The 23,956-nt window shown below is 41.6% G+C and overlaps 1 protein-coding gene across 4 annotated transcripts in view; it reads right to left on the bottom strand.

The window, feature by feature from the left end:
* The window catches only part of LOC311520089 (uncharacterized protein), a 62,182-nt gene that overhangs the window by 13,389 nt on the left and 24,837 nt on the right, over nt 1-23,956 (bottom strand). For 2 of the 4 annotated variants that reach the window (XM_084627334.1, XM_084627332.1), the window contains exons 2-3: nt 5,856-5,954; nt 1,133-1,259 (exon numbers count right to left, since the gene is read on the bottom strand). In XM_084627334.1, the coding sequence (XP_084483460.1) occupies nt 1,133-1,259; nt 5,856-5,954 (226 nt within the window). Of the gene's footprint in view, nt 1-1,132; nt 1,260-5,855; nt 5,955-8,850; nt 8,930-23,956 lie in introns of those variants that run through there. The other 2 variants (XM_084627333.1, XR_014711486.1) reach the window with 2 other exon arrangements.

Raw genomic sequence — 23,956 nt, forward strand, 5'->3', positions numbered from 1 at the left:
TAGAAGAGACCTCAGGAGCTCATCTAGTCCAATCCCCTGCTCAAAGCAGGACCAACACCAATTAAATCATCTCAACCAGGGCTTTGTCAAGCCTGGGGACCTTAAAAACCTCCAGGGATGGAGATTTTACCACCTCCATAGATAACCCATTCCAGTGCTTCACCACCCTCCTAGTGAAATAGTTTTTCCTAATATCCAACGTAGACCTCCCACACTGCAACTTGAGACCATTGCTCCTTGTTCTATCTGCCACCACTGAGAACAGCCTAGCTCCATCCTCTTTGGAGCCCCCCTTCAGGTAGTTGAAGGCTGCTATCAAATCCCGACCCCACCCCACACGCTCTTCTCTTCTGCAAACTAAATAAGCCCAGTTCCCTCAGCCTCACCTCATAAGTCATGTGCCCTAGACCCCTAATCATTTTCATTGCCCTCCACTGAACTCTCTACAATTTGTCCACATCCTTTCTGTAGTGGGGGGCCCAAAACTGGACACAATACTCCAGATGTGGCCTCACCAGTGCCGAATAGAGGGGAATAATCACTTCCCTCGATCTGCTGGCAACACTCCTACTAATGCAGCCCAATATGCTGTTACATTGGCATTTATTATCAAAATGTCTTTCCTTTATCATGTGTGGTTTTGGAAATTAATTATTACAAGGATGAGTTTTAAAAATAAAATCACATAAATAAGCTTCCCCCCAAATTCTTTTTTTTTTCAAAATTCTTATTTTGAAAATGAAAAACAAACAATTTTGACTAAAATATTTCACAGAAAGAATTGTGAAAAAAATCATAAAATGAAATAAGACTGCCACAGGGTCCACTCGCTGCTAGGATTGTAAATCCAAGCTGAAACTAAAGCTCACTCAGTATTTGCTCTTCATTTTATTGAAATGAAATCAAAAGTAAGTAGAGATCCTCTATGCTGAATGGGAAAGGGAGCATTCTGTACCAACTGATAGTTTTGGTATTATGATCTCTTTTCAAATCTACAAATTGGTATTGTTGCATGTTTGAATTCGATCACACTTTGAGATTGTCAAATAACAGGATCAAATGGAATTATTTAATCAAAGATTAGCAATCAGAGATTAGTACAGCACTATACAGAAAAAAACAGATATGATACCTTTGGTGTGAAGTAAATCACTGGCCTCTGTGCTCTTCTTTGCAACTGGTGGGATGCTAGCAGTGCGCAGTCCCCACCTGCTTTCCAAAACCTCTGTCCTTTTATGGGGTATGAGACAAAGAACCCACTTTTTGGAAGGAAAAAATACTTTTCTGTGATTAATTTCACCTTGAGTTATGTTTTAACATTTTTGTATTACCTCATTACTTATGGAATTTCCTTTATCACATCTTTCGGTTACATGACTCATAAGTCAGAGGGAATTCTAATCTGGTCATTATTACTGATAGCCGGGACAACCGGCAGTTCCCACTGAGTTAAAAACATCATTTAATGGATTTCCCATTTTATCATTTCAGAAAACATCTGCAATATCAATTATTCATCAATCACCCACTCCTGCTTATATTTCTGTAGTTTGGGGAGGTCTCTTTCATGGACATCTGTTTTCCCACAATCATGGAAGTGCCAGCCATAATGAAATACAGTCCCGTTCTCACCCTATGAAATTCCTAAATATAGGTCACTCACAGGTTATAAACCAAGAGTCTAGCCCTACTATTCAAACATGCTCTTTGCTAATGTCATAAAGATTTTGGGAGAATTGTTAATATTGAATGAATTTAATATACAAAGAGGAAAAGAGAATTAAAAGGGTTAATATTTACTACAATGTATTTGGACCATTTCTAGGACTCATCTATTAGGTATGCGGCACTTCTTTGCCAGCCATCCTTAGAAACATAGTGGATATCAGCCCTCTGTAGGCTCAAAGGACCATGATGCCCTGGTAAACACAGACTGGTGTAAAATGGTACTTACTACTTTTTAGTCCCACTGGCCGCAACTGTATTCTTTTAACTATCTTTTCTAGTATTAATTTTTGCTCATAAACATATTGTAAGAGAGACTCACAATGAGACATTCAGTCAAATTTTGGGCTCAGATTAATGGTTTAAATGGGGATGGTCTTAATTTTTGAACCATTCAAACTCCAGTTTATTTATCTTATAAAATAACTCAAACATATACAGCCAGATCTTAGCTGTGGCTATGCTAGTCTACACTTTCTCTTGTGTAGGGAGAATGGTGGGGGGTCTTCTGGAAGTAGGAGGGTAGTGCATTCTGATTACTGGCTTGTATAAGTGTCCCCAGAGAAGCCAGAATAAATGACCAGACTTGAGGTTGCTCTAAATTATGCCAAGGCAGCCATGGAAATGAAGATAGAACAAACAAGCCTTACAGACAACTTCCCTCCCTTCCTAACCTGCTTTCTTGCCTGCTCTGAGCAGACCTCTTGTGGCACTGATTATCTGGTACATAATCTCTGTTAGTAGGCTTTTTAAACTATGGGCCAGATCTCATAGAGAAGTCAATAGAGCCACACTGATTTTCACCAGCTGAGAATCAGTCCTAATATCTTGTAAAACAAATTCTGCCCATCCTTTCCAATTACAAATAAGTAGAGTGACCATATTTCCCATTGCTGAATACGGGACACCTGGTAAAATTATTCGTATTCAAGCGAGTTCAATGGCAATCAATCAGAACTATGCAGTACAAACGTTCAAATTAACACTAAGTTTATTGAGCCCCTGTTAAAAAGAAATACTGCATAGTTGGATTCTTGTTATTTACCTTCTTATTTTTAAGGCTTTAGGGTTCACATGGGAAGAGGTGATACACGCACTCCCATATACCGCTCTCACATGGGGGCCGGGGGTGATTGACCAACCCAACCCTCCTTGCCCAGCCCTCTCTGCCCTCCATTCCTGGCTGGGCCCCCAAGATGGACCAGCCTCTCCTGGTAACTGGCGCCACACCTTCCCAAGGCAATACGTGGGGGTGCACAACAAGGTCACATCCCCCCCGCCCCTCCAGAGTTAGGCCAGGGTTCACACCAGAATGTGGCCAGCAGCAGCCATTGGCACTGTGCAGGGGGGAAGGGACAGGAGCTGCTTCCAGATGCAGGGGAGGGAAGGGGGCAGATGGGGACAGGACAAGGGATGAACTGGCCCGTATCTTTGCAGAGCTCAGCTCTCCCCGCCACCCACCTCCTCTGTGGTTGGAAGCAGCTTGTCCCTTCCTGCCTGCACAATGTCGAAAGGTAGCTAACACCTCCAGGCTGCAGCTGGCCACTGACATAAACCAGCCACCTCCTGTCCTCTGGCTACAGCATGGGCAGGAATGGGTTAAACCGTAAGGATGCATTGTGCATCAGGGCCCAGGGAACCTGACTGCAGGGGCTTCAGCAAACTGGGCCAGAGAGGTGGCTCAGCAGGGCAGGGTGCCTAGGGGACGGAGCAGCCCCACGCTCCCTGGGGACAGGACCCAGGATGGGGGATGGGTGGGTGAAGAGGATGCTAATCCCCTGCCTGGGGGGCTGCTGTGGAGCCTGAAGGGTTGGGGCACGAACAGGCTGGAAATCGCTCTCCCCTCTCGAGCTTAGCTGAGGGGCAAAGAAACTTCCCCATGTCAGCGCTGTGCAGGGCTTTGGTATGTGCAGGACTCGACTCCTCCTGGCCAGCGCCCCGGGCTGGAGGGTCTTGGGCTTTGCCAGGGTGCCAGCCCAGCCAGAGACAGTGGGGGAAGGAAGGAGCCTGCCGGCCAGACTGTTGGTGAGCTGAGCACTCTGACCAAGGGCTGGTTTTCCACACAGCACTGGGAGCAGGACGTGCTCCGCCGGGGAGGGCGGCGGGAGGTGGAGGAGCAGTGGAGCTGGGTAGGAGGGCAAAGGGGCAAAGCAGGGAGAGGACAGCGAGAGAGGGAGCATATAAAGAGCTGATGGGTGGGCAGCAGAGGCGACACGTAACTGGCTGCTGCCTGGCACTTGTTCGCATTCACCAGCCACTGCAGCTCGCAGCCAATCCTGGCCGAAAATGGGATGGGGAGTGGGTCCCTGCTGGCCAAGAGCCGGCATGCAGCGGTGGCTGTGCTGGTGGACCAGCAGGGGGAACGGCTGGCCCCGCATGCTAGAGCTTTGCCCTGCCACCAGTTTGCACACTCACCCCCACTGTCAGCCACTGGACCTCCCCACTCACTGCTGGTGAGCAGATGGCTGGAGACAGGGATCCAGCCAGCAGCAGGACCCACCAGTACTGATGTTGGGGGAGGGGGGGAGTGGGCGGAGGAGGAGGGACAGAAAATATGGGACAATTTGCCAGTTTTTAAGAAAAATTCAGGACACATGCAGGAGAGCTTAAATATGGGACTGTCCCTTTAAAAACGGGATGTCTGGTCACCGTACAATAAGTTATTTGTCAACTCAAATTAGTTATACCTCTCTCAGTGTTATTTGTTGGTATTAGATATTTCCATAGTAACTGATACATGTTTGTTGAGGGTTTTTGCTTCTTGTTTAACAGAATCCTTCTGAATAGAAAAACAGCTATTCCCTCAAAGGAGATCAGAAAGTTTAGAAAGCATTAGATATGAGAGTCAGAAGTTCATGAGTAAGTGCATTGATTTTATTTTTAAGAGAACACTTCTACTGTCTTTTAGAAAATTAATGTATTAGGAGGGAAAAATAAACATTTAAATAACAAATACTTTTTCTTTGCTGATTCACACAAAAGCTGATTCACTCAAAACCAGAAGTTAAGTTCGTTATATCGTCTACTGTACATGACAGTTATCTACTACGATTTGTACTTCTACAGTATGTTATGATGAAGACTGTTTAATCACAGCAGTTTTTTGGGTTGTCATGGTGAAAAGGGGTAATAGCAATGACAATATGGAGTTGTAGTGTTTGTTTTTTTTTTAAAGTCCAATGTTTCAGGGATTGTATATCCCAAATAATCTTCACATACCAACTCAGTGCAAATAGTGTAACTTAAATATTGCAAGAAGTAACCTTTACCTCCAAAAATCTACCAAACTTTTTCTTCGTATGGGTTCCCAGGGCATCTCATCTTCCTTGTGTCTTTCTTCTAATTGTAAAGTCTTACAGAAATGTGTGCCTTCCAAATAGCAAATTGTATTTTCAGAGCTTAATAATAATAAAATTGTGATAACAAGTGAATAGATCTGAACATGGTAGATGTGGCCTTGGTAAACCTGACTTAACTCTTTCTAAAGGACTTTATTTCTTTAACTTTTAGAGCAGGGTGAACCTTAATACCCCTAGAGGAATTACAGTTTTCACGGGGGCTCACTGTTCTGGTCCCCTAATGGTGTGCCTCAGCAATCGCTTCAAATTACCCTCTCACGTAGACTTGGGTCTGATTGAACAGCTGAAGAGAAACTGGTTCTTTAACCACACACATGCATTCAAAAATCTTTCAAAACTGAGAAAAATATACATTTTAAAAATATAATGTGAAAATCTCAGAAGCCATGACACTTGTGAAAGCTGCAACAAAAAAAGACTGTTTTGATTATATTTGTTTCAAGTATGTGACTGTTGGTTCAGAAAGTTCTATTAACTCACTGGAGGGAGCAGCTGCTTAACCTATTAGCAAGGATCTCATTAAACATTTAAAAAAAGAACCACTATAATAAGTGTAACACTGGATTCATCTGTCTTGCCAGCAGTTGCTGTTCTGGCCAGGAAACAATGAGAGACTAGAAATTAATACTGTTTTTCCCTTGTCCTGCTTAGCTGCTGGAAGCTATGTCTGAGTATTGCGACTGACATAGACAGCTGACATTAGCTACCATAGATCTGAGACGCTCATCTGACAATGATAATAAACAGGAAAAGTACTTCAAGATTGCTTACCCCCCTGCCGGTTTCATTTTTCTTGCTCAGGATTACTTTCATGCTTTTCCATCTGTTCCCCAACCTGTTCTGTCTTGCACAAAAATAGTAGTCAAGGGCCTAAAACAAAACATAAATGAAATCCTGCCCCTGTTAAACACCACTGCAATTCAAGACACATTGCCTTCCTGTTATCAGTGCCCATTTCAGCTAACTGAGCCCCTCAGTTTTGCAACAGAGACTCCATAGTTAAGCTTGCACTGAAATTTGCACATAAAAAAGCAGGGGTTATATATATCTGTTGCATATGAATCATATTTGTGTCCTCCCCAAATTTGCAGAACATACTTTGAGTACAGAATGAATTTTCTGAAAAACTTCAACTGAATCTGGAGTACCCATTTTGAAATAACCCCAAACATGTTTGGTTTAGTTTTTGATGATGCTATCCATACTTCAGATTCCCTTGGAAAATAGCTTCCTGATTTTTGAGATCTGAAAATGCTACTTTTTCAGGTATTATTTAATTTGCCCTTGTAGTGATGAATGTTTCTATCCACATCATGATCAAAAACATTTAAACAATTGATATGTCTAATCAAATAGATTTTAGAGCATCCCAGCTTTCACTTACACAGAAAAATAATTTATAGCCCTCATGGTGGTAAAGACTACCTTGATCTGAGTATGAACTAATGCAGTATTGTTTTCCTACATGTGAAAATAACCTGAGATATAGAATCATAGAACTGGAAGGGACCTTGAGAGGTCATCTAGTCCAGTCCCCACCTGCATTTATGGCAGGACTAAGTATTATCTAGACCATTCCTGACAAGTGTTTGTCTGACCTGCTCTCAAAAATCTCCAATGATGGAGATTCCACAGCCTTCCTAGGCAATTTATTCCAGTGCTTAACCATCCTGACATACCCCATTCGTCTGAATTTTTACTGATTATGTATTTTTAAACAGAAATCTAAACACCATGGATGAAATCCTGACTCCAACAAAATCAATGCCCAAACTCTCATTGCTTTTAATTAGGCTAGGATTTCCCCCCAAACTCCTATTTCATTCTTTCTCTTGGGTTAAATTAAATTTCCTCTGGATGTTAATATTGTGTTTAGGTGAAATGGACTATGTCAAACTGAATATGATACCCCAGATATATCTGAAAATTAACAATCTGGAGAGAGACATTGCAACAAGTGAAGAATATTGTGAAACTGGCAGGAAAGACTGATCCCCAAAGGAATGCGGAAATACACATTCAATACTATGATTAGCTAAAAAACAAGGAAACAACCTAGTGAGGTAACCACTCAAACATTTTGCAAGAGGGTTATTAATGACAATTCAAACATGAACGTGCTCAGTCATTTCAACAATTTCCTTCTTATCAGTTCCCAAAGATTCGTCAAACTTAACTTTAGCCATGTTACTTTTGCCTTCTGTTAAAAATGCCATCCCTGTGCCCCAGCATACACTTCTGGATCCCTCACTGAGAATAAAAATGTATTAAAAACCATTGGACAAGGTAATAATAGTTTCAATAGATATCAATGGCCTTGCCACCAGCCTCAATTTTGTGAAAAGATTATTGGCACCATGACACTGATTAGAAAAATCTCAGTAGGAATTACGTGCAAATAAATTGGTGTTAGAGTTGGCACTGATAATGTTCAGGAAAACAAAGTGGTTTATTTTTTATTTTTCAGTCCTTTTATTTACAAATACAAGGATGAAGTAATTGAGTGTACTCATAAATATGACACCATAAGCCCCATTATTCAAATTTCATCGATCAATCCTCAGAAAGAGTTAATACACAATAGGTGAATGTAAATCTATTGTCAGGTTTTGTTATATGTGAAATTCTCTTCTTTTTGGATGGATTCAGCTCCTGATTTAATCTGTCAAACAATTTTCAATTTAAAATTCCAACTGGAATAGCCACATACACATTTCTGGCATGTAGCGATCAATGTAGCTAATAGAGCGTTACTTGATGATCTATAAGGAAAGCCGATATAGTCCTACACTCACTACTGCATGCTTTGCGTTGCCAGTGTCAGCTCCTATAAAGGAATCTTACTATTAGACACTTCACATGGAGTTAGCATTTTGTAGAGACCAGGATATAGACTCATGAACAACCTCCAGTCAGGGGGGCTGGAAGAATTTGTATAGTGGGGATGCTGAGAGCCATCGAACCAAACTGTAAATCCTGTATGCGATGGAAATCACTTCAAGCCAGCACCTCCAACACCTATGCCTCCACAATGATTTTTTATGCACCATTGTCAGTTACTGCTAGAATCCCTTGCTTACTGCATAGCCACCAACAGAGAAAAACAACACAGGGTGGGACCTAATCTCTTTTGAGATTCAGAGATGCTTAAAATCATAAGGGAACAGCAAAGCACCCATGACAGTAACACAAAATGAAAATAAATCTTCAGTGAACCTTCTCTTTTCACTTTTGACAGGGACACGACTTGAAGGGAATGCTAGTGTAGGCTATTCTCTTCCAGAGAAATTATTTGTGTGACATTCCTTTTCCGGTTGTCAGCTTCCCATGTGTGAGCCGTAGTACTGCGCATAGCGCTGTAGCACAGAGAAAACACAGGCTGTACATTGTTACTTGTGATAGGGAAAGCCTTGCTAACTTTAATGTCCCTTTTAAAGAGCCTTCACCAAACCTGGTGAAAATTTCTAAACCATTTAGCAGTCCCCTTGACAAGGTGTTCATGTTAAAACATGCCCTTTTGTATGTATCCGCTGAACTCCCAACTTCTTACAGGGAAAAAAATTATTTAAAGAAAAAAAACCTGAACATTTTAAGCTGGACACTTATTTCCTTTCCTTTTATTGAATCTAAGTAGGACCCATTTTTGTTATAGCCTAGATATTATTCCTGATTCTGTGAGGCTGCATATCAGTGCTTGTGACATCACTAATGAAACTGTGCAAGGAAAAGAGGCTGGTTATTAAATGGGAATATTTTATTCACAAACCAAAGTCCCAGTCTTGCAATCTGATTTATGCAGGTAGACCTTAACACCAACATGGAATCCATTTAACATCAATGGGACTTCATACAGATGCAAGGGCTTGTTCATGTAGATTTGATAGCAGAAGGGATTCCCTGTGATAGAATGAAAAAAAACAACCCAAACAACTTATTCCTGGGATTAAAACGCTACTTGGTTTGCATCTTTGAATGAAAAAAATCTGGAAAATATTGTATTTAACCCTAATGAATAATAAAAGTTGAAATGAACTATTATTTATATTAGTAGAAATAGGATTCTATCTTTTGAATTGTTTTTTTTCTTTTAAATTAAGAGCTAAACCTTTTTTAAAATGAAAAATCCATGGATTTAACTGAATTCTTCTTTAGACTATACACTGTAGTTTGGTATGACTATTTCACTGAACTGAGGGTGAAAATAATGTTATTAAATTACCGATAATCTATTTTGTCTGGGAAACACAGGACACCATAGTCCAGAAATGAAAGCAACTGGTACATGCTAGAGATAATTGCAATAGACTGTTCCAGTTTTCTTTATGCAATTAGTCATTTTGGAGCCTACATCAACATTTGAGTAGTATACACACACACTACATCTTCAGTAATATATTTAGTTTTCATTGTAATTAGAAAAAAATAGCCCAGCCCACATAAACTTTAGAAGATTGGACCCTGGATATGATCAAATGTCTGAAGCACAAGTTAAAAGATCCTTCTGCCACTCTATCCCATTCCCAGGAGAACAGATTAGGAAGCAGAAGTTGAACACTTGTACACTAAATATGAAATGAAATAACATTGATATAGCTTGAAAACTGTCCTCATTGGTTTTTGAAACCCTGCATGGATTTGATTCAGGCTACCTTCCGAATTTTGTTCCTTTCAACTCTGCTTCCCATTCCTTCTGTTGGATACCACTGGCTGCTCCTGTTTCACTTACTACAATTTTACACAGTTGAAACAAGAACCTTCCCCTCTGCAGCTTCTGCCATCTGAACGGCCTTCCTAGATCAGTTCAGCTCAGTGGCCATTTTTTGTATCTCTGAAAACATATTTCTTTCATTTCCCACACCTTAATTTCCTTTTGTCTGTCATTATTCATGAGTATAGTAGAACCACAGAGTTATGAACACCAGAGTTACGAACTAACCAGTCAGCCACCTCATTTGGAACTGGAAGTACACAATCAGGCAGCAGCAGAGACCAAAAAAAAAAAAAAAAAGCAAATACAGTTCACTACTGTGTTAAATGTAACCTACATAAATAGGGAAAATAAAGGGAAAACAGCATTTTTCTTCTGCATAGTAAAGTTTGCAAGCTGTATTAAGTAAATGTTCAGTCGTAAACTTTTGAAAGAACAACCGTAACATTTTGTTCAGAGTTACGAACAACCTCTAGTCCCAAGGCATTCGTAACTCGGAGGCTCTACTATAATTAATTCCACGGGGTGAAATCCCAGCCTCACTGAAGTCAACAGGAGTTTTCCCATTGACTTCAGTGGAGTCAAGATTTCACCCTGTAATACTTATATAACAGTGTGTATTATTTTTGTATAGGTTTCAGAGTAGCAGCCGTGTTAGTCTGTATTCACAAAAGAAAAGGAGTACTTGTGGCAGCATAAATTTGTTAGTCTCTAAGGTGCCACAAGTACTCCTTTTATTTTTGTATATTGCATGAGACACTTCCATGTTTTGGAGAGGAGAATAAAGCAAAGAGTCTTTGATATCTACTTACCAAATATTAGCCCTAATCGTGATTAAATGTTTCCTAATAAGTCACCGAGGGAGAAAAAGGTGAAAAAATTATTAATCTGACTGGAATTCTGTGAAGCATCTGAGAAGCTGAAATCCAGGGTCAGGCAGCTCTCTTCTAGAACAGGTTGGCTGATATTCTGTCACCCACATTACTAGACATCTCTATTGCACAAGTGTAATTTGTCAAGTCATGTGTGAAAAGCCAAAGAAGTCTGAGCACTTAAAAATTGGTCAGTAACAGACAGCAAATCCCAGCGATGATTGAACCTGGTGATATTCTAAACAAAAAGGGCTCTCAGCTGTGCTTGTAGCTGTTTCCATCACTTCACACAGACACTGTAGGCTTCAGAGCAACGTTGAGTTATTGTGTATGCTGGTTGAGTTTTTGTGAGGATGGTTGTGTTGATTTGTGTGTAGGATGTGTCACGCTGTCTCGAGCGGCTCACAACTGTGAGTGCCAATCTCAGGTCAGACTGTCAGAAAACAGGGCAGAGACCCCAAACAGGGGGTGTACTCTATAGTTAGATTTCACCAAGTCAGTAATAAATGTTCACTCCTGGATCACTATACCGGTCTTACCATGGAGTCACAGACAGTCCCCTTGGGCACTCCAGCCTATCTTGCCACCCAGACAAGATGAATTTAGTGATAATGGTCACATAAACCAAAAATCACATCAAATCAGGTTACTCCTAATCCCAAAGGTTCAGTCACTTACCCAAATCAATTGGTATTCAGGATCTCACATCAAAGACAATACTGGCAGACAGTTCTCTAGTAAACTAACTAAAGATTTATTAGCTAAGAAACAGAAATGAGAGTTATTGAGGGGTTAAAGGAGGTAAAATACATTAGCAGGTGAGTCAAAAGCTGGTAAATCCAAAATAATAGCAGAGATGTAGTAATCTGCCAGTTTCCCAAAAGTCTTTTCAGGGCTACCTAGCATAACTCTGGGGATCTCTGGGGATAACTGTCTGTGTCCAATGTCACTTCTCAGCACAACCCTTGCTGCTGGGTTACTGGGATGGCTTTTGGAGTCCCTCTCTTCCACTGAGGAATCTCTCCCCACCAAAGCCCACCAAGTCTCCCTCTGTGGTGAGCTGCTGGGGGTTGGGATACCAAGCTGAGCTCCCTTCAGACTCTTCTGGTTCCCTCCTCAGAGCTCTCCTAACCCTTGTTCAGTTAGCCCTGCTCTCCAGGCCAGTCCAGCCAGGCCTTCCGTCTGACGCCCTATGATGGCCCCGCCCCATGCCCAGATCTCCCTTTCTTGAGATCCATTCTCCAACTGTCAGTTGGATCATCCCTAGAGGCTCCACCCCCTCTGGTGATGTCACTGCTAGTGACATCACCAGCCTCAGCAGTTCCTTCACAGTGGTGACTGTGGGTATTTGGGTTAAGTATATGCTGGTTGGGTTGTTGTGTAGGTGGTAACTGGGGCGGTTGGGCCAAGTAATCAATTTCATTGATCTGCTCAATCTCACTCATACACCCGATAAAACTGTTGCATACAAATTAGTTGCAGAGGAAGGGTGGTGATTGGTTGGAGTTCTCACAGTGGTGTAGGACTCTTGGCATGGCATAGATATATGTTGTGCTCTTGCATGGGTGTAATTCATAAAATGAAAAGAGCTAAGAACTTAAAAATTGAATAGTAACAGACCTTGTGTCCCAGTGATGATTGAACCTGGTGATATTCTAAACGAAAGAACTCTCAACCATGCTTGTAGCTGTTTCCATCACTTCCCACTGGCTCAGACATTCTAGGTTTCAGACTGACCCAGACACAGTGACAATCCTGGAAGCTTATTATAGAGGTATAGCACATTTACATCTTTAGCTCACAGAACCACAGTTTCCCTTCTCTTCCAAACAACAAAGACTGGAGGTTTTGTCTCTCTCTCAGCTCAACATATTGTGAACACAGACTTCTTAAAAACCTTAGTGAAAATAGGTGCTAAGAGATTTGAAAAGTAATCAGTCTATTAATCCATTATAACCAAACTGGATTAATCTCTTCCAAGACGATACATGATAACATTCTCAGAGCAATTAATAAAATTGATTTTTGAAATCAATCAGATAATCCCAATGTCCATCACAGAGCTTGCTATAGGAAAAGAAGAATGGATAAAATTCATACGTGTGGTTTTACTTAAAATAAGCCTGGGGAGTGAATTTGTAAACTGGATTGAAACAATGTTGAAATGCTCATAATCAATGAATAGGAGAAAGGGATTTTATCAAAATCTTTCTCCTTTTCATTTGCTTCAACCCCTAAGGCTGTTGCTACTCAAACGCTTAATTTTTACGTTGTGATCAAAAGCAGTGCCTTGTAGGCCCACCACAGTATTCTGCACCTCTTGCTTCCAGATGTGTTGTTATACAGCAGGGATATTAACTGATACCTGCTTTTGTTAGCTATTGTTAATGGCTTTGGATTTAATCATAAAAAGAAGCAGCTTTGTTTCTCTAGCACATAGCAGTGTGTCAGTGTTTAAAATCTCTTTCCCCTTATTTATTAATCTTCTTGAATGATTTGTGGTAGAACCAAACCTGAAGTAGCATTGCTACCTTGGAAACATCTCACAGACATTTCTGCCCTAAAAGGCTGTGTCCCAGTGGTTCCAGGCCTCTGTTTCCACCATGGCTAATAGTGAGATTTTTAAAAGCTATTCTTTCTCCAGAATTGCAAGATATAATTTTACTTTTGTGTACACCAATTTATATTTAAATATTCACACACAAGACTTTGCTAACTTTCCTCTGTCCTGTACCTCAGCTTACCTCTCTGCTGGGGTACAGACCAAAGTTTAGCCTTTCCCGGATATACACATACACACAGATATTTACATTACACAGAGTGAACTCTCAGAGAACAAAAGCGACACCAAACCTCTAAAGAAAAATATTTACTAAATCTCTCTCTCTAACTGCGTAACAGTTTACTTATAACCCATGAAACAATGGTGAATATTGTCAACAACGACTTTTTAAAGATAACCCTTGGCGGTTTTCCCGCAAGTTACTACCATGAGTTCAAATGCAAATACAATTATCCACATACACATGCATATACTTCCCTAGGCCTTTTCTCTGGGATGATTTACCCTTCTCGTGAGGGCACGGCTACACTAGAGTTTCCAGCAGCTCAGCTGCACTGATGCATCAGCACCACTGTAAGCTCTCTGACGTAGCCACTCTAAGCCAAGAGGAGAGAGCTCTCCCATCAGCTTAACTATTCCAGTCCCCACAAGCGGCAGTAGCTATGTGGGCGGGAGAAGCTCTCTCACCCACAAAGCGCTGTCCACACCAGTGCTTATGTCCATGTAACTTGTGTCACACAGGGAGGTGTTTTATTCACACCCCTGAGAGGCATTAGTTATGCCGATATAAGCTGTAATGTGGATATAGCCTCAATCTCTGTGGAATGGTTTCCAAACCCTCTGTAGGGCAAGCCAGCCCCTTAAAGTTGGGAAACAAATGTTAGTTCCACAGTCCCATTCAAACTCCCCTGGAGTCTTTGCAGCATCAGTTTGCAGCAAATTTTAGTGCACCCCTCCTTCTCTAGTGGGACAAGGCAACCTGCAGTCTGTTCCACTGCTGAGTTCTTCAGTCTGGCTCCCACTCCTTTTATTTATATACTCCTCCCTATCCCCCTGAATTCCCATTGATTTTTCTCTGAGACAGTGGCTCGGGTGTTTCCTGACTGGCTGCTTGCCCACAATGGAAATTACCTAAGTAGTTTCAAACAGCTAATGAGCATGTCTAGTACCGACCATCCCAATTTCTGGAGGATTCTGGCCCATTTAGCAGAGTCATCACCCTGGTTCCAGGAAGTCTGCAGGCACACAAAGTACTCCAAAATGAAACAAATAAAATGATTGATCTTCACTGGTTTCTTCACTTATTTACCTTACTAAATACACACTACAAGCATGTGGCTTATACTTACACTTTACAAATAGAAAACAGGCTGGAATCTATCTACCGTAAGTACTTACAAGACCGCCATCACCGTAACATCTGTGCATTGATGGATTTATATTCACAACACACCTGTGAGGTAGGGAAGTATTATTATCATTCCCATTTTACAGATGGGAACTCAGGCACAGAGAAGCTAAATGATTTGCACAGGGTCACACAAGTTCATGGCAGAGGAGGGAATTGAACCTGGGTCTCCCAAGTCCTAGGCTAACAGCCTAACCACTGGAAAAAGCAATGGCGTGGTGGTGGAAGGGGGCAACAGCAATGGAAGCACTGGTTAATTGGACAATAGACAGTTAAGTGATTCCCAAGTTCAGCAAGAACTATGACCTGAGAAGGTATGTTAATGAGTGAAGGTTCTCCTCTGCAGACTGCAGGAAGCCTTTCTAAGGTAGGAGACAAGCTGTGGGAGCAGGTGTTTCCTAATAGCTCAGCTAGTGCAGCACTAAATCACTTACCTGAGTGAACTGTGAAACAGTCCTTTTGTCAAAAGAATGCTTTCTCCATCAGATTGCCATAGGTGACTATTCTGCAAAAATACGTTGTAGAACCCATATTTGATGCCAAATCAATTTTAAGCCAAGATATTTGTGGTAAAAAGACATTGTGACAAATCAACTTGACAAAGTATTATTAAATGATAAACATTGTAGTGTAAATAGATGTGGTTGTGACTAACAGTGTTCACACTACAACAGACATAAAAAGGTTTTTCCACCTTCCTCCTGGCCAATGAGGTGTCTGCCAAGGCAATGCCCGGAGTAGCTGCCCTGATTTTCAACCCAGGATCAGATCAACAGATTCTGGTCCACAGGATTATGCAGCAAAGTAATGCAGCTGTCACTGTCCCTCCTGAAGTGGTTGTACTTCACATTTTTATAACACTTTATATATTGAAAGCAATATAAAGGAAATAACTAGTTAATCTTCAAAACACGCCTCTAAGTATTATCTTCCTTTTAGAGAGGGGGAAACTGACACAGAAAGATGTAGTGATTTGCACAGAAGCAGAGCCAGGATTAGAATTGGAGATCACCTGACTGCCTGTGCTTGTTCCTACAAACCACACTTTCATAGTTACACTGAACTTCCCTAGGGAGACAGGGTGGTTTTGTAAAATTGGGTCTATCTGCATAGCTGAATCAGCCCAGGGTCAAATTCTGTCAACTGTTTAATCTTCCATTACAACACTCCCTATCAGCTCCAGTTCACATATGAGCTGTTTCTTAGGAGGGAGATACAGATAGTCGCAGCAGCATGGAATCTGTTAAATAAATAGAAAAAAATAAAATTCAGGCCATTTTGAATGGCTCAGTTCCCCAAACAAGAAGAAATTGTAAAAAAAAATAAAATAAAATAATCATCCAAATTAGAGATTAAAAGGGAGGAGTGTTTATAAAGTGATTGTGAACCTCAGTTTTGCAGAGGTAAACTGAACAGGCTGTTGTCACTGCAATCAGTTATGTTTTAAAGTACAGGATACACATTATATTGTATCTTTTAATTCCATTTCACAGCCAAATCTTAGTTTCTCAGTGAAACTTAGTATTAATCAGTCTACTTGTAAGCAGTGTCAGGATGAGCTCCACCCTGACATCTGGTGGTGAGGTGTGGCAAGTTGTGGAAAAGAACTTCAGGGGCCGATCTCATTTGCATAGGCACACCCACCACGCCTAGAATGAGACCATAGCTGCCCAAATGGTCACTTTGGCTGCTGTGGGATCCCCAGTGTCTCTGTTATTGGGGCAGGAAGAATAAATTGTTATTACCCTGATTATGGGAACTGTGCTTGGAACTGTACGTGGCCTTTTGTTATGATGGAGGGATTCACCATCAACTAAGTAGCACTCACTAGGCAAGGGTCATGGGTTCCAAAACTGTGTGAATGGAGAGAGGCTGGGGACAAGTAGTAGTACTTGGTGGCATGGGCCCCTTGGTGAGGGCCTTACATGCTGATTGCACTTCCTCCTCTCTCCACTGTGGAATATCAGAGCTAATTTTGATTTCATTAGAAGTCTAGTTATAGGCTGCTGAGCTCACTTTGGGCTGACAGTGCACCAGCACTGGGGCTCCCCTACTATAAGCTGAATTCACCTAAGAGCTGAAATCACTGAGTGTTGTGTTAAGTAGTGGGGGAGCCTGAAGATATATTGTGGAGCAGTTTGCGGGACGGCTGGTGAAGCAGTTCGACGCGGAGCAGTGTGTGGATGACAGGAGCTGCTTGTGGGCCGTGGAGCTGAGTGAAGGAGTTCGTGGGGCAGCTGAGCGAAGGAGTTCGTGGGGCGGCTGGCGGAGCAGAGCGCAGCTGAGCGAAGGAGTTCGTGGGGCGGCTGGCGGAGCGCCGCTATGGAGCTATGGGGCGGTCAGCTTCAGATCACGTAAGGTGCCTCTTACCCCCGTCCCATTTCCACCCAGGTTGGGAGGTAAAGCTCCGCCGATAAACTTTCGAACTCTGGGGCTGCCCTGACCAGGGACAGAGACTTTTGGGGCATTGGACTTTTGGGACTTTGGGTGATTTGGGGTTGCTGGACTCAAGAACCAAAGGGAAAAGGGCATGCCCCAATTTGCCTGGGGTGGGGTTGTTTTTGCTCATGGGTTGTGTTATGAATCCTGTTGGTGGTGTTTCCCCAACATAATGCCACATTGTTTCTCTCTGTTATTAAAAGACTTTTGCTACACTCAGACTATGTGCTTGCGAGAGGGGAAGTATTGCCTCTTGGAGGCGCCCAGCGGGGGTGGTATATATTTTTCCCAGGTCACTGGGTGGGGGCTCGAGCCGGTTTGCATTGTGTTATTGGAATGGAACCCCTAGATATTGAACCCGGCCCTTGTTGCTGCCAACTCTGACGGGCAGAAGGGTTATATACTTATTTTTTTCAATCAAATTTTAGACAACCTTTATTGCCTCCCTCCTCCCTTCAAACTTTGAAACAGCTTCCTACCCTCGGAAAAATTGCATAGGCTTTGTAGTAATCAGCCTGAAGTTTCCAAAGTCCCTAGAACTAATTCTCTTCTGACTTACACCTATTTTACACCAGTGCAACTCTATTCACAACAGGTCTTGTGGGTTCATCTGATTTTAAACTTTCATTGTTGTTAATATTCATAGCTGAGAATTTTAAAACTAGTGTTTCTTCAAATGTGACCTTTTAAAAAATAGATCTTACAGAGACTTAAAATTCAAGCCGAAGCATGAAGACTCTCTTGATTTCATATGTGGGCCACGTGTAATATATGCTATTTATTTGTCAGATAATCTATCAGATGTCCACATTGTAGGTCATGTATATAATTGACAGAGTTAAGGTTCAACTTTTAAGTCTGCATTTCCTAACTGTTGTGTGTTTTGAGCTCTAAACCTCAGTATTGCAGTAATATTATTATTTTACACGTTTTTGAATTTGGTGCTATTTTTACTTTTCCATTATTTTCTGTTATGGCTGTGGTTTGTATTCAACTCCTTATAATGAAAATTGACTATGCTACACTACTGTACAGTGTACAGAGATTCTTTTCTGGTGAATTCCTGGTTGCCGTGAAACAATTCAGAGGGGGATCATTTCCTGTGTCAGCAAAAGAAAACTTTTCCCCTGGCTTGGGTGTGAAACATTAGAAACCCATAACAGATGCGACACTGCAGTGACTAAGCTCATACACACGCATTTTTATCATGTCTTTTGTTTTTATGATGCAAGTATGAATTTTTTTCTGGATTTGCAATTGGAGGATGAAACAGATGTTGAAGGTTTAATTTAGAGTGATGTGTGCATTATAATGTGCAGTATTGCCTGGTGATATTTGACTAGCTCTAATAGGTTGTGAAGGGCATTTGCCCCACTGGCATGCCATGAAAGAATTGTACTTTGCTAAGTGATTTCTGTATTGGGGCAGACCTTATAACAGGTTTTCAATATGCTTTTGGACTCTCTGAACACAGAGCATACACTCTTGAAGGCTGTTCATTAGTCTGAAATCTGTGGATTCTAATGTGCAAGGTACAAGCTACAATCCTCTAAGAACCAAAGAAAACACTCTTCTATTTTGAGTGGACTGACCGTAGAGAAACGCTCTTGGGTACATATGAATTCTCAGCACTAAAAGTCATAACTAGTATTGCCAATGCCAAGTCGGAAAAAATCATGAGTTAGGCCTCCAAAATCATGAGATTGGCTTGAAGATCATGTGATTTTAAAATTACTACTTCTGGGGTTCTTTTTAATACGCCTTCTGTTTATGGACTTTTAAGGTACATGTTTCAAGCTCTTCTTTGCGGCTAGAAACTTACTGTTCTCAATGAAAGCAGAGTGTCTTGTAATCACATGACTCTAGGAACTGGGGCTTGAAGAAAACAGCAATTATCACAAGACTCGTGATGAAAATGTGAGAAGTTGCAACACTGCAGAAACCACTGGAAAGAGATGGAGCGGGGGCCAAACTCATGCTCTTCATGGAAACAAAGAGTCTTAAGTAGAGCAGAAACTGAAGCAGTGACACCACTGCGGTGCTCTCTGACTCCTGTGTATGAAGGGGCCTGAAGTCTCACGCTCCTTACCCCTTGGTCTGGGTACCTGTTCCCTGTTTTAGATCATGTTAAGGCTGGGTTTAAAGTAGTTGGCCTGTAATTCTTGGCCTTTTCTTGCTTTTTCTTAAACTTCAAAAGAAAACCAAAGTAGCATAGTTCCAAGCTGTTGTTCAGTTTACAAAAGTTTCAGTCTCTTCCATGCCAATTTCCTGCTGAACCATGACTGAGTTGTAGAGCTGACAGCAGCCTCCCCAAAAGATTGAACTGTTGAAACTCCACCAGCAGCAATATGTCGGCCTTGGACAGTCTTGTGCGTTGTTTTTGGTACATTGGGGACAACCTTTCCCCTCTCCCAGTGGCAGCTTCAACTTGAGGGCATTAAAAAAAATATTGGCACTTACTTCAGCTCCATGGCAGTGGAGCTCTTCACTTCAGCATTTCTCTCTTCACATGGCTTCTAGGTTTGTGCCTAGTCTGGAAGAAGAATCCTAGAATCTTTATTTGACTATTTCTCTTTAGACCCACTGGCTTTAAGTGTTGTTACACCTAGTCAGTCTCCAGGAGTGTAAACCTATGCTGTCAATAATTAAAAGGGGGGGAGGATACTTAAGGTACCATATAGAATAACAGATTCTTGAAAAAGAGCTGTGTATAAGCTCAAAAGCTCATCTCTCCCACCAACAGAAGTTGCTCCAACCAAAGATATTACCTCATCCACCTTCTCTCTCTAGTATAGAAGTATAGAAGATTAGGGTTGGAAGAGACCTCAGGAGCTCATCTAGTCCAATCCCCTGCTCAAAGCAGGACCAACCCCAACTAAATCATTCCAGCCAGGGCTTTGTCAAGCCGGGCCTTAAAAACCTCTATGGATGGAGATTCCACCACCTCCCTAGGTAACCCATTCCAGTGCTTCACCACCCTCCTAGTGAAATAGTTTTTCCTAATATCCAATCTAGACCTCCCCCACTGAAACTTGAGACCATTGCTCCTTGTTCTGTCATCTGCCACCAGTAAGAACAGCCTAGCTCCCTCCTCTTTGGAACCCCTCTTCAGGTAGTTGAAGGCTGCTATCAAATCTCCTCTCACTCTTCTCTTCTGCAGACTAAATAAGCCCAGTTCCCTCAGCCTCTGGTCATAAGTCATGTGCCCAAGCCCCCTAATAATTTTTGTTGCCCTCCACTGGGCTCTCTCCAATTTGTCCACATCCTTTCTGTAGAGGGGGCCCAAAACTGGACACAATACTCCAGATATGACCTCAGTAGTGCCCAATAGAGGGGAATAATAACTTCCCTTTATCTGCTGCCAATGCTCCTGCTAATACAGCCCGATATGCCATTGGGGCAACAAGGGCACACTGCTGACTAATATATAGCTTCTCATCCTCCGTAATCCTCAGGTCCTTTTTTGAAGAACTGCCACTTAGCCAGTCAGTCCCCAGCCTGTAGCGGTGCATGGGATTCTTCCCTCCTAAGTGCAGGACTCTGCACTTGTCCTTGTTGAACCTCATCACCTTTCTTTTGGCCCAATCCTCCAATTTGTTTTGATCACTTTGGACCTATTCCTGCCCTCCAGTGTATCTACCTCTCCCCCCAGCTTAGTGACATCCTTGAACTTGGTGCAATCCATCCCCTCATCCAGATCATTAATGAAGATGTTGAACAAAACCGGCCCCAGGACCAATCCCTGGGGCACTCTGCTTGATACCTGCTTTCACCTAGACATTGAGCCATAGATTCCTGTCAACTGTCCCCATCCTTTGGAGATTTTGACTTGGTTTCCAAGTAAATGGAAAGAAACTAGGCTGAGGTCAGGGCCAAAACTCTCTATATAAACTTTAGAAACTAAATGTTTGGTTAAGATGCACAACAGCTTTCCACAGGGCTCCAGCTTTCAGAGCCAAGAGAGTATATGTTTCTCAGAATGTGTATTGTGTTCTCAATCTACCTGAAGAATCACAATTGACTGTACTTTCAAAACTTGTCAATTCAGTTCCACATTTTCTTCTTCTGTGGTTAAACACCAAGGTATAAGCCAGTGTCTCTCAACCTTTCCAGACTACTATATCCCTTTCAGGAGTCTGATTTGTCTTGCATACCCCCAAGTTTCACCTCACTTAAAAATACTTGCTTACAAAATCAGAGATAAAAATACAAAAGTGTCTCAGTATGCTATTACTGAAAAATTGCTTACTTTCTCATTTTACCATATAATTATGAAATAAATCACTTGGAATGTAAATATTGTACTTACATTTCAGTGTATAGCATATAGAGCACTATAACCAAATTACTGTCTGTATTAAATGTTAGTTTGTACTCACTTTGCTAGTGATTTTTATGTAGCCTGTTATCAAACTAGGCAAATATCTAGATGAGTTGATGTGCTGCTGGTTGAGAACACTGGTATAGGTAGTAGAAAGAAAAGTCACTCCCAGTTTTGGATGTTCTTGACTTATGGGAGGGCAGGGATCTACTTAGAGCCTGATCTTGTAACTCACATTGCTCATATATAGTGAATTGTACAATCAGGATCTTAGTTTCTTTGGGGCAGGAACTCCTTCTTCAATATGCATCTTTTAAAGTGCCAAGTACCATGGGGCTCGCAGTGCTTGATTGGGGTCTCTAGATGCTACTGCAATAAAAATAAACAACCACCACCCACAAATAGAAGTGATATTTGCCCTTTGGGTTCACACGGTGCTTTTATCATGTCTATATACTGGTGTTTAAGAGTAAAGGGTGAGCACAACACCCAGAGCAAAACATTCAGCACATGACTCATCTTGTAGTTGTCATAGGCAAAGATTCCAGTTTACCCTTCATCAACTTCTTCTTTTAAAATTACTCACTTTGGAGCCAGTAACTGCTTTGGCATGGTTACAAAATAGAAATGGTGGTTTTTAAAGTCATTTTATAATACTTTTTTTGTGGTCATTTTCGAGCATACTGTGCTTATCTGGATCCAACAGATATTTAGATCAGTAGCTGACTGTTATGTAGTCAGAATGACATTCATACTGCTCTAGGGGTTTCATAAGGCTAGAGCATTATGCATTTTCAAAGCCTCTAGGTCCAGCTCTGGGAATTTTGGTTTGACTTTATATATAATGAAACAGCAAATTATATACTTGAAATGAAAATTAAGCACTACAAATAAGAATAGAGTAATGGAAAAATCCTACCCTAAAGCAAAACAGTAGCTGATACAGACTACTTGGGAAGCAGGGAAACAAAGTGGAATAAAAGGACCCAGAGATAACATTGACAGTACAAAACATCAAACCTCAGCAGCTTCGCTGCCTAAAGACAGCAGTTGCTAAAGTGAATAACTGTCGCTTTTGTCGGGTGACTTCCCAAAGAACACATTAGCATCTCAGAATACCAGCTCTGACTTCCAGTCTCCTTCCTTTTCTTGTCTTCTTTGCCGCCCCCCCCCCCATTCTAGCTAGGGAATTATTACACAGCTCAATCATCAGCCAGGGTGGGGAGGTTGGAAAAAAAACTAGACAGCTCAAGAGTATACCAGGAAGCATCCCTCAGAGCTCTCAACTTTTTCTTTGTTCTTGGAGAAATTTTTTATATTTAAAATTAGTTATATGTTGGGAGGGAAGTTTGCCTTTCGTTTGAAGGTAATGAATGCACAGCAGTAAAAGTACACAGTGGCTCTCCCTCTATCAACACAGAACAGTGACTTCTCATTGGAAGGTTCTGTCTGCTTAGAATTCTTCACCTACTTTTTCCTGTCTCCACCTGCTCTCATGTTGAACATAAAAAATCTTTGGTTGCCCAGGACAGCCACATAGAGCACCATCAAGTACTCATCCGGTTCAGCACCTGAATTGTGCCAGAATGTTCTGGAACACAGTTCTGGCACTTTTGGGGGGAGCTGGAACAGCATCTTGTGGTACTTCTGGTACTTGCATTTTTTCACTTCTCAAGTGCTGCACTCATCCCCTGGTGTGGTTACTCAGTGAAAATCAGTATTTAATGACTTACACATTATTTCTTCTGGGTCAAATCCTGAAGTCCTTACTCAGTTTTTACTTGGCCCTTACACAAAGGACCTGTCCTCACACAAATTGGCACTGTTAAATTTGTAAAGTTAAATGAGGGCAAATCCTTGCATGGAAACTCTTATTTAGACTGACAATGCAATTTAGCTTAAACCTGTTCTTTATCAACTTAAGCTAACCTGAAATAAGCCTGGTTTAAAGTGAAATGAGTGTTCCCACAGGTTTTTGTGGTTTAAAATCACACCTTTCGTTAAACAAGGCAAACCTGCATTTAGACAAGCCCTAACACTCACTGACTTCAATCAAAGTTTGGCTAAGTATCAGCTGAGTAAAATCTGAGTCAGACTTCAAGATGTTCAGGATTTTTACAATTTGAGAGTGAATTTAGCACTTGGTGAACTGAAGGACTAACAGTGTTACTCGAGGGTGGATTAAAACTAACTGGGCCCAGGTCCATCAACATCTTAACCCTTTTCTGCTTCTCCAAATGGGGGCTCCTTCAGTCTGTCTCCTGCTCAGAAATCTTACTTTTCCTACAGTTTATTCTGGTCCTCAGTTAGTCAAGTGGTCTGTGTCAACCTAGCAGGTTGGCGCATGAGCCCATACCACTGGCTTTCTGCTCCAAAATGTGGAGCACGCTGAATGGAAGACAGGCTGCTGGCCACCTGCTGCCTGAAATGGGTTGTCTGACACTTGTATATGCCAGTATCAAACAGTGAGTAGGGATATATATTGAGGAACATGAATAATTTACTTTCTAACCACACATAGAGCTGGTCAAATAGTGCAAATAAATCTTTTAATATTATTT

This window comes from Lepidochelys olivacea (assembly GCF_965140295.1).
Source record: "Lepidochelys olivacea isolate rLepOli2 genome assembly, chromosome: 4".
Classification (NCBI taxonomy): Eukaryota; Metazoa; Chordata; order Testudines; family Cheloniidae; genus Lepidochelys; species Lepidochelys olivacea.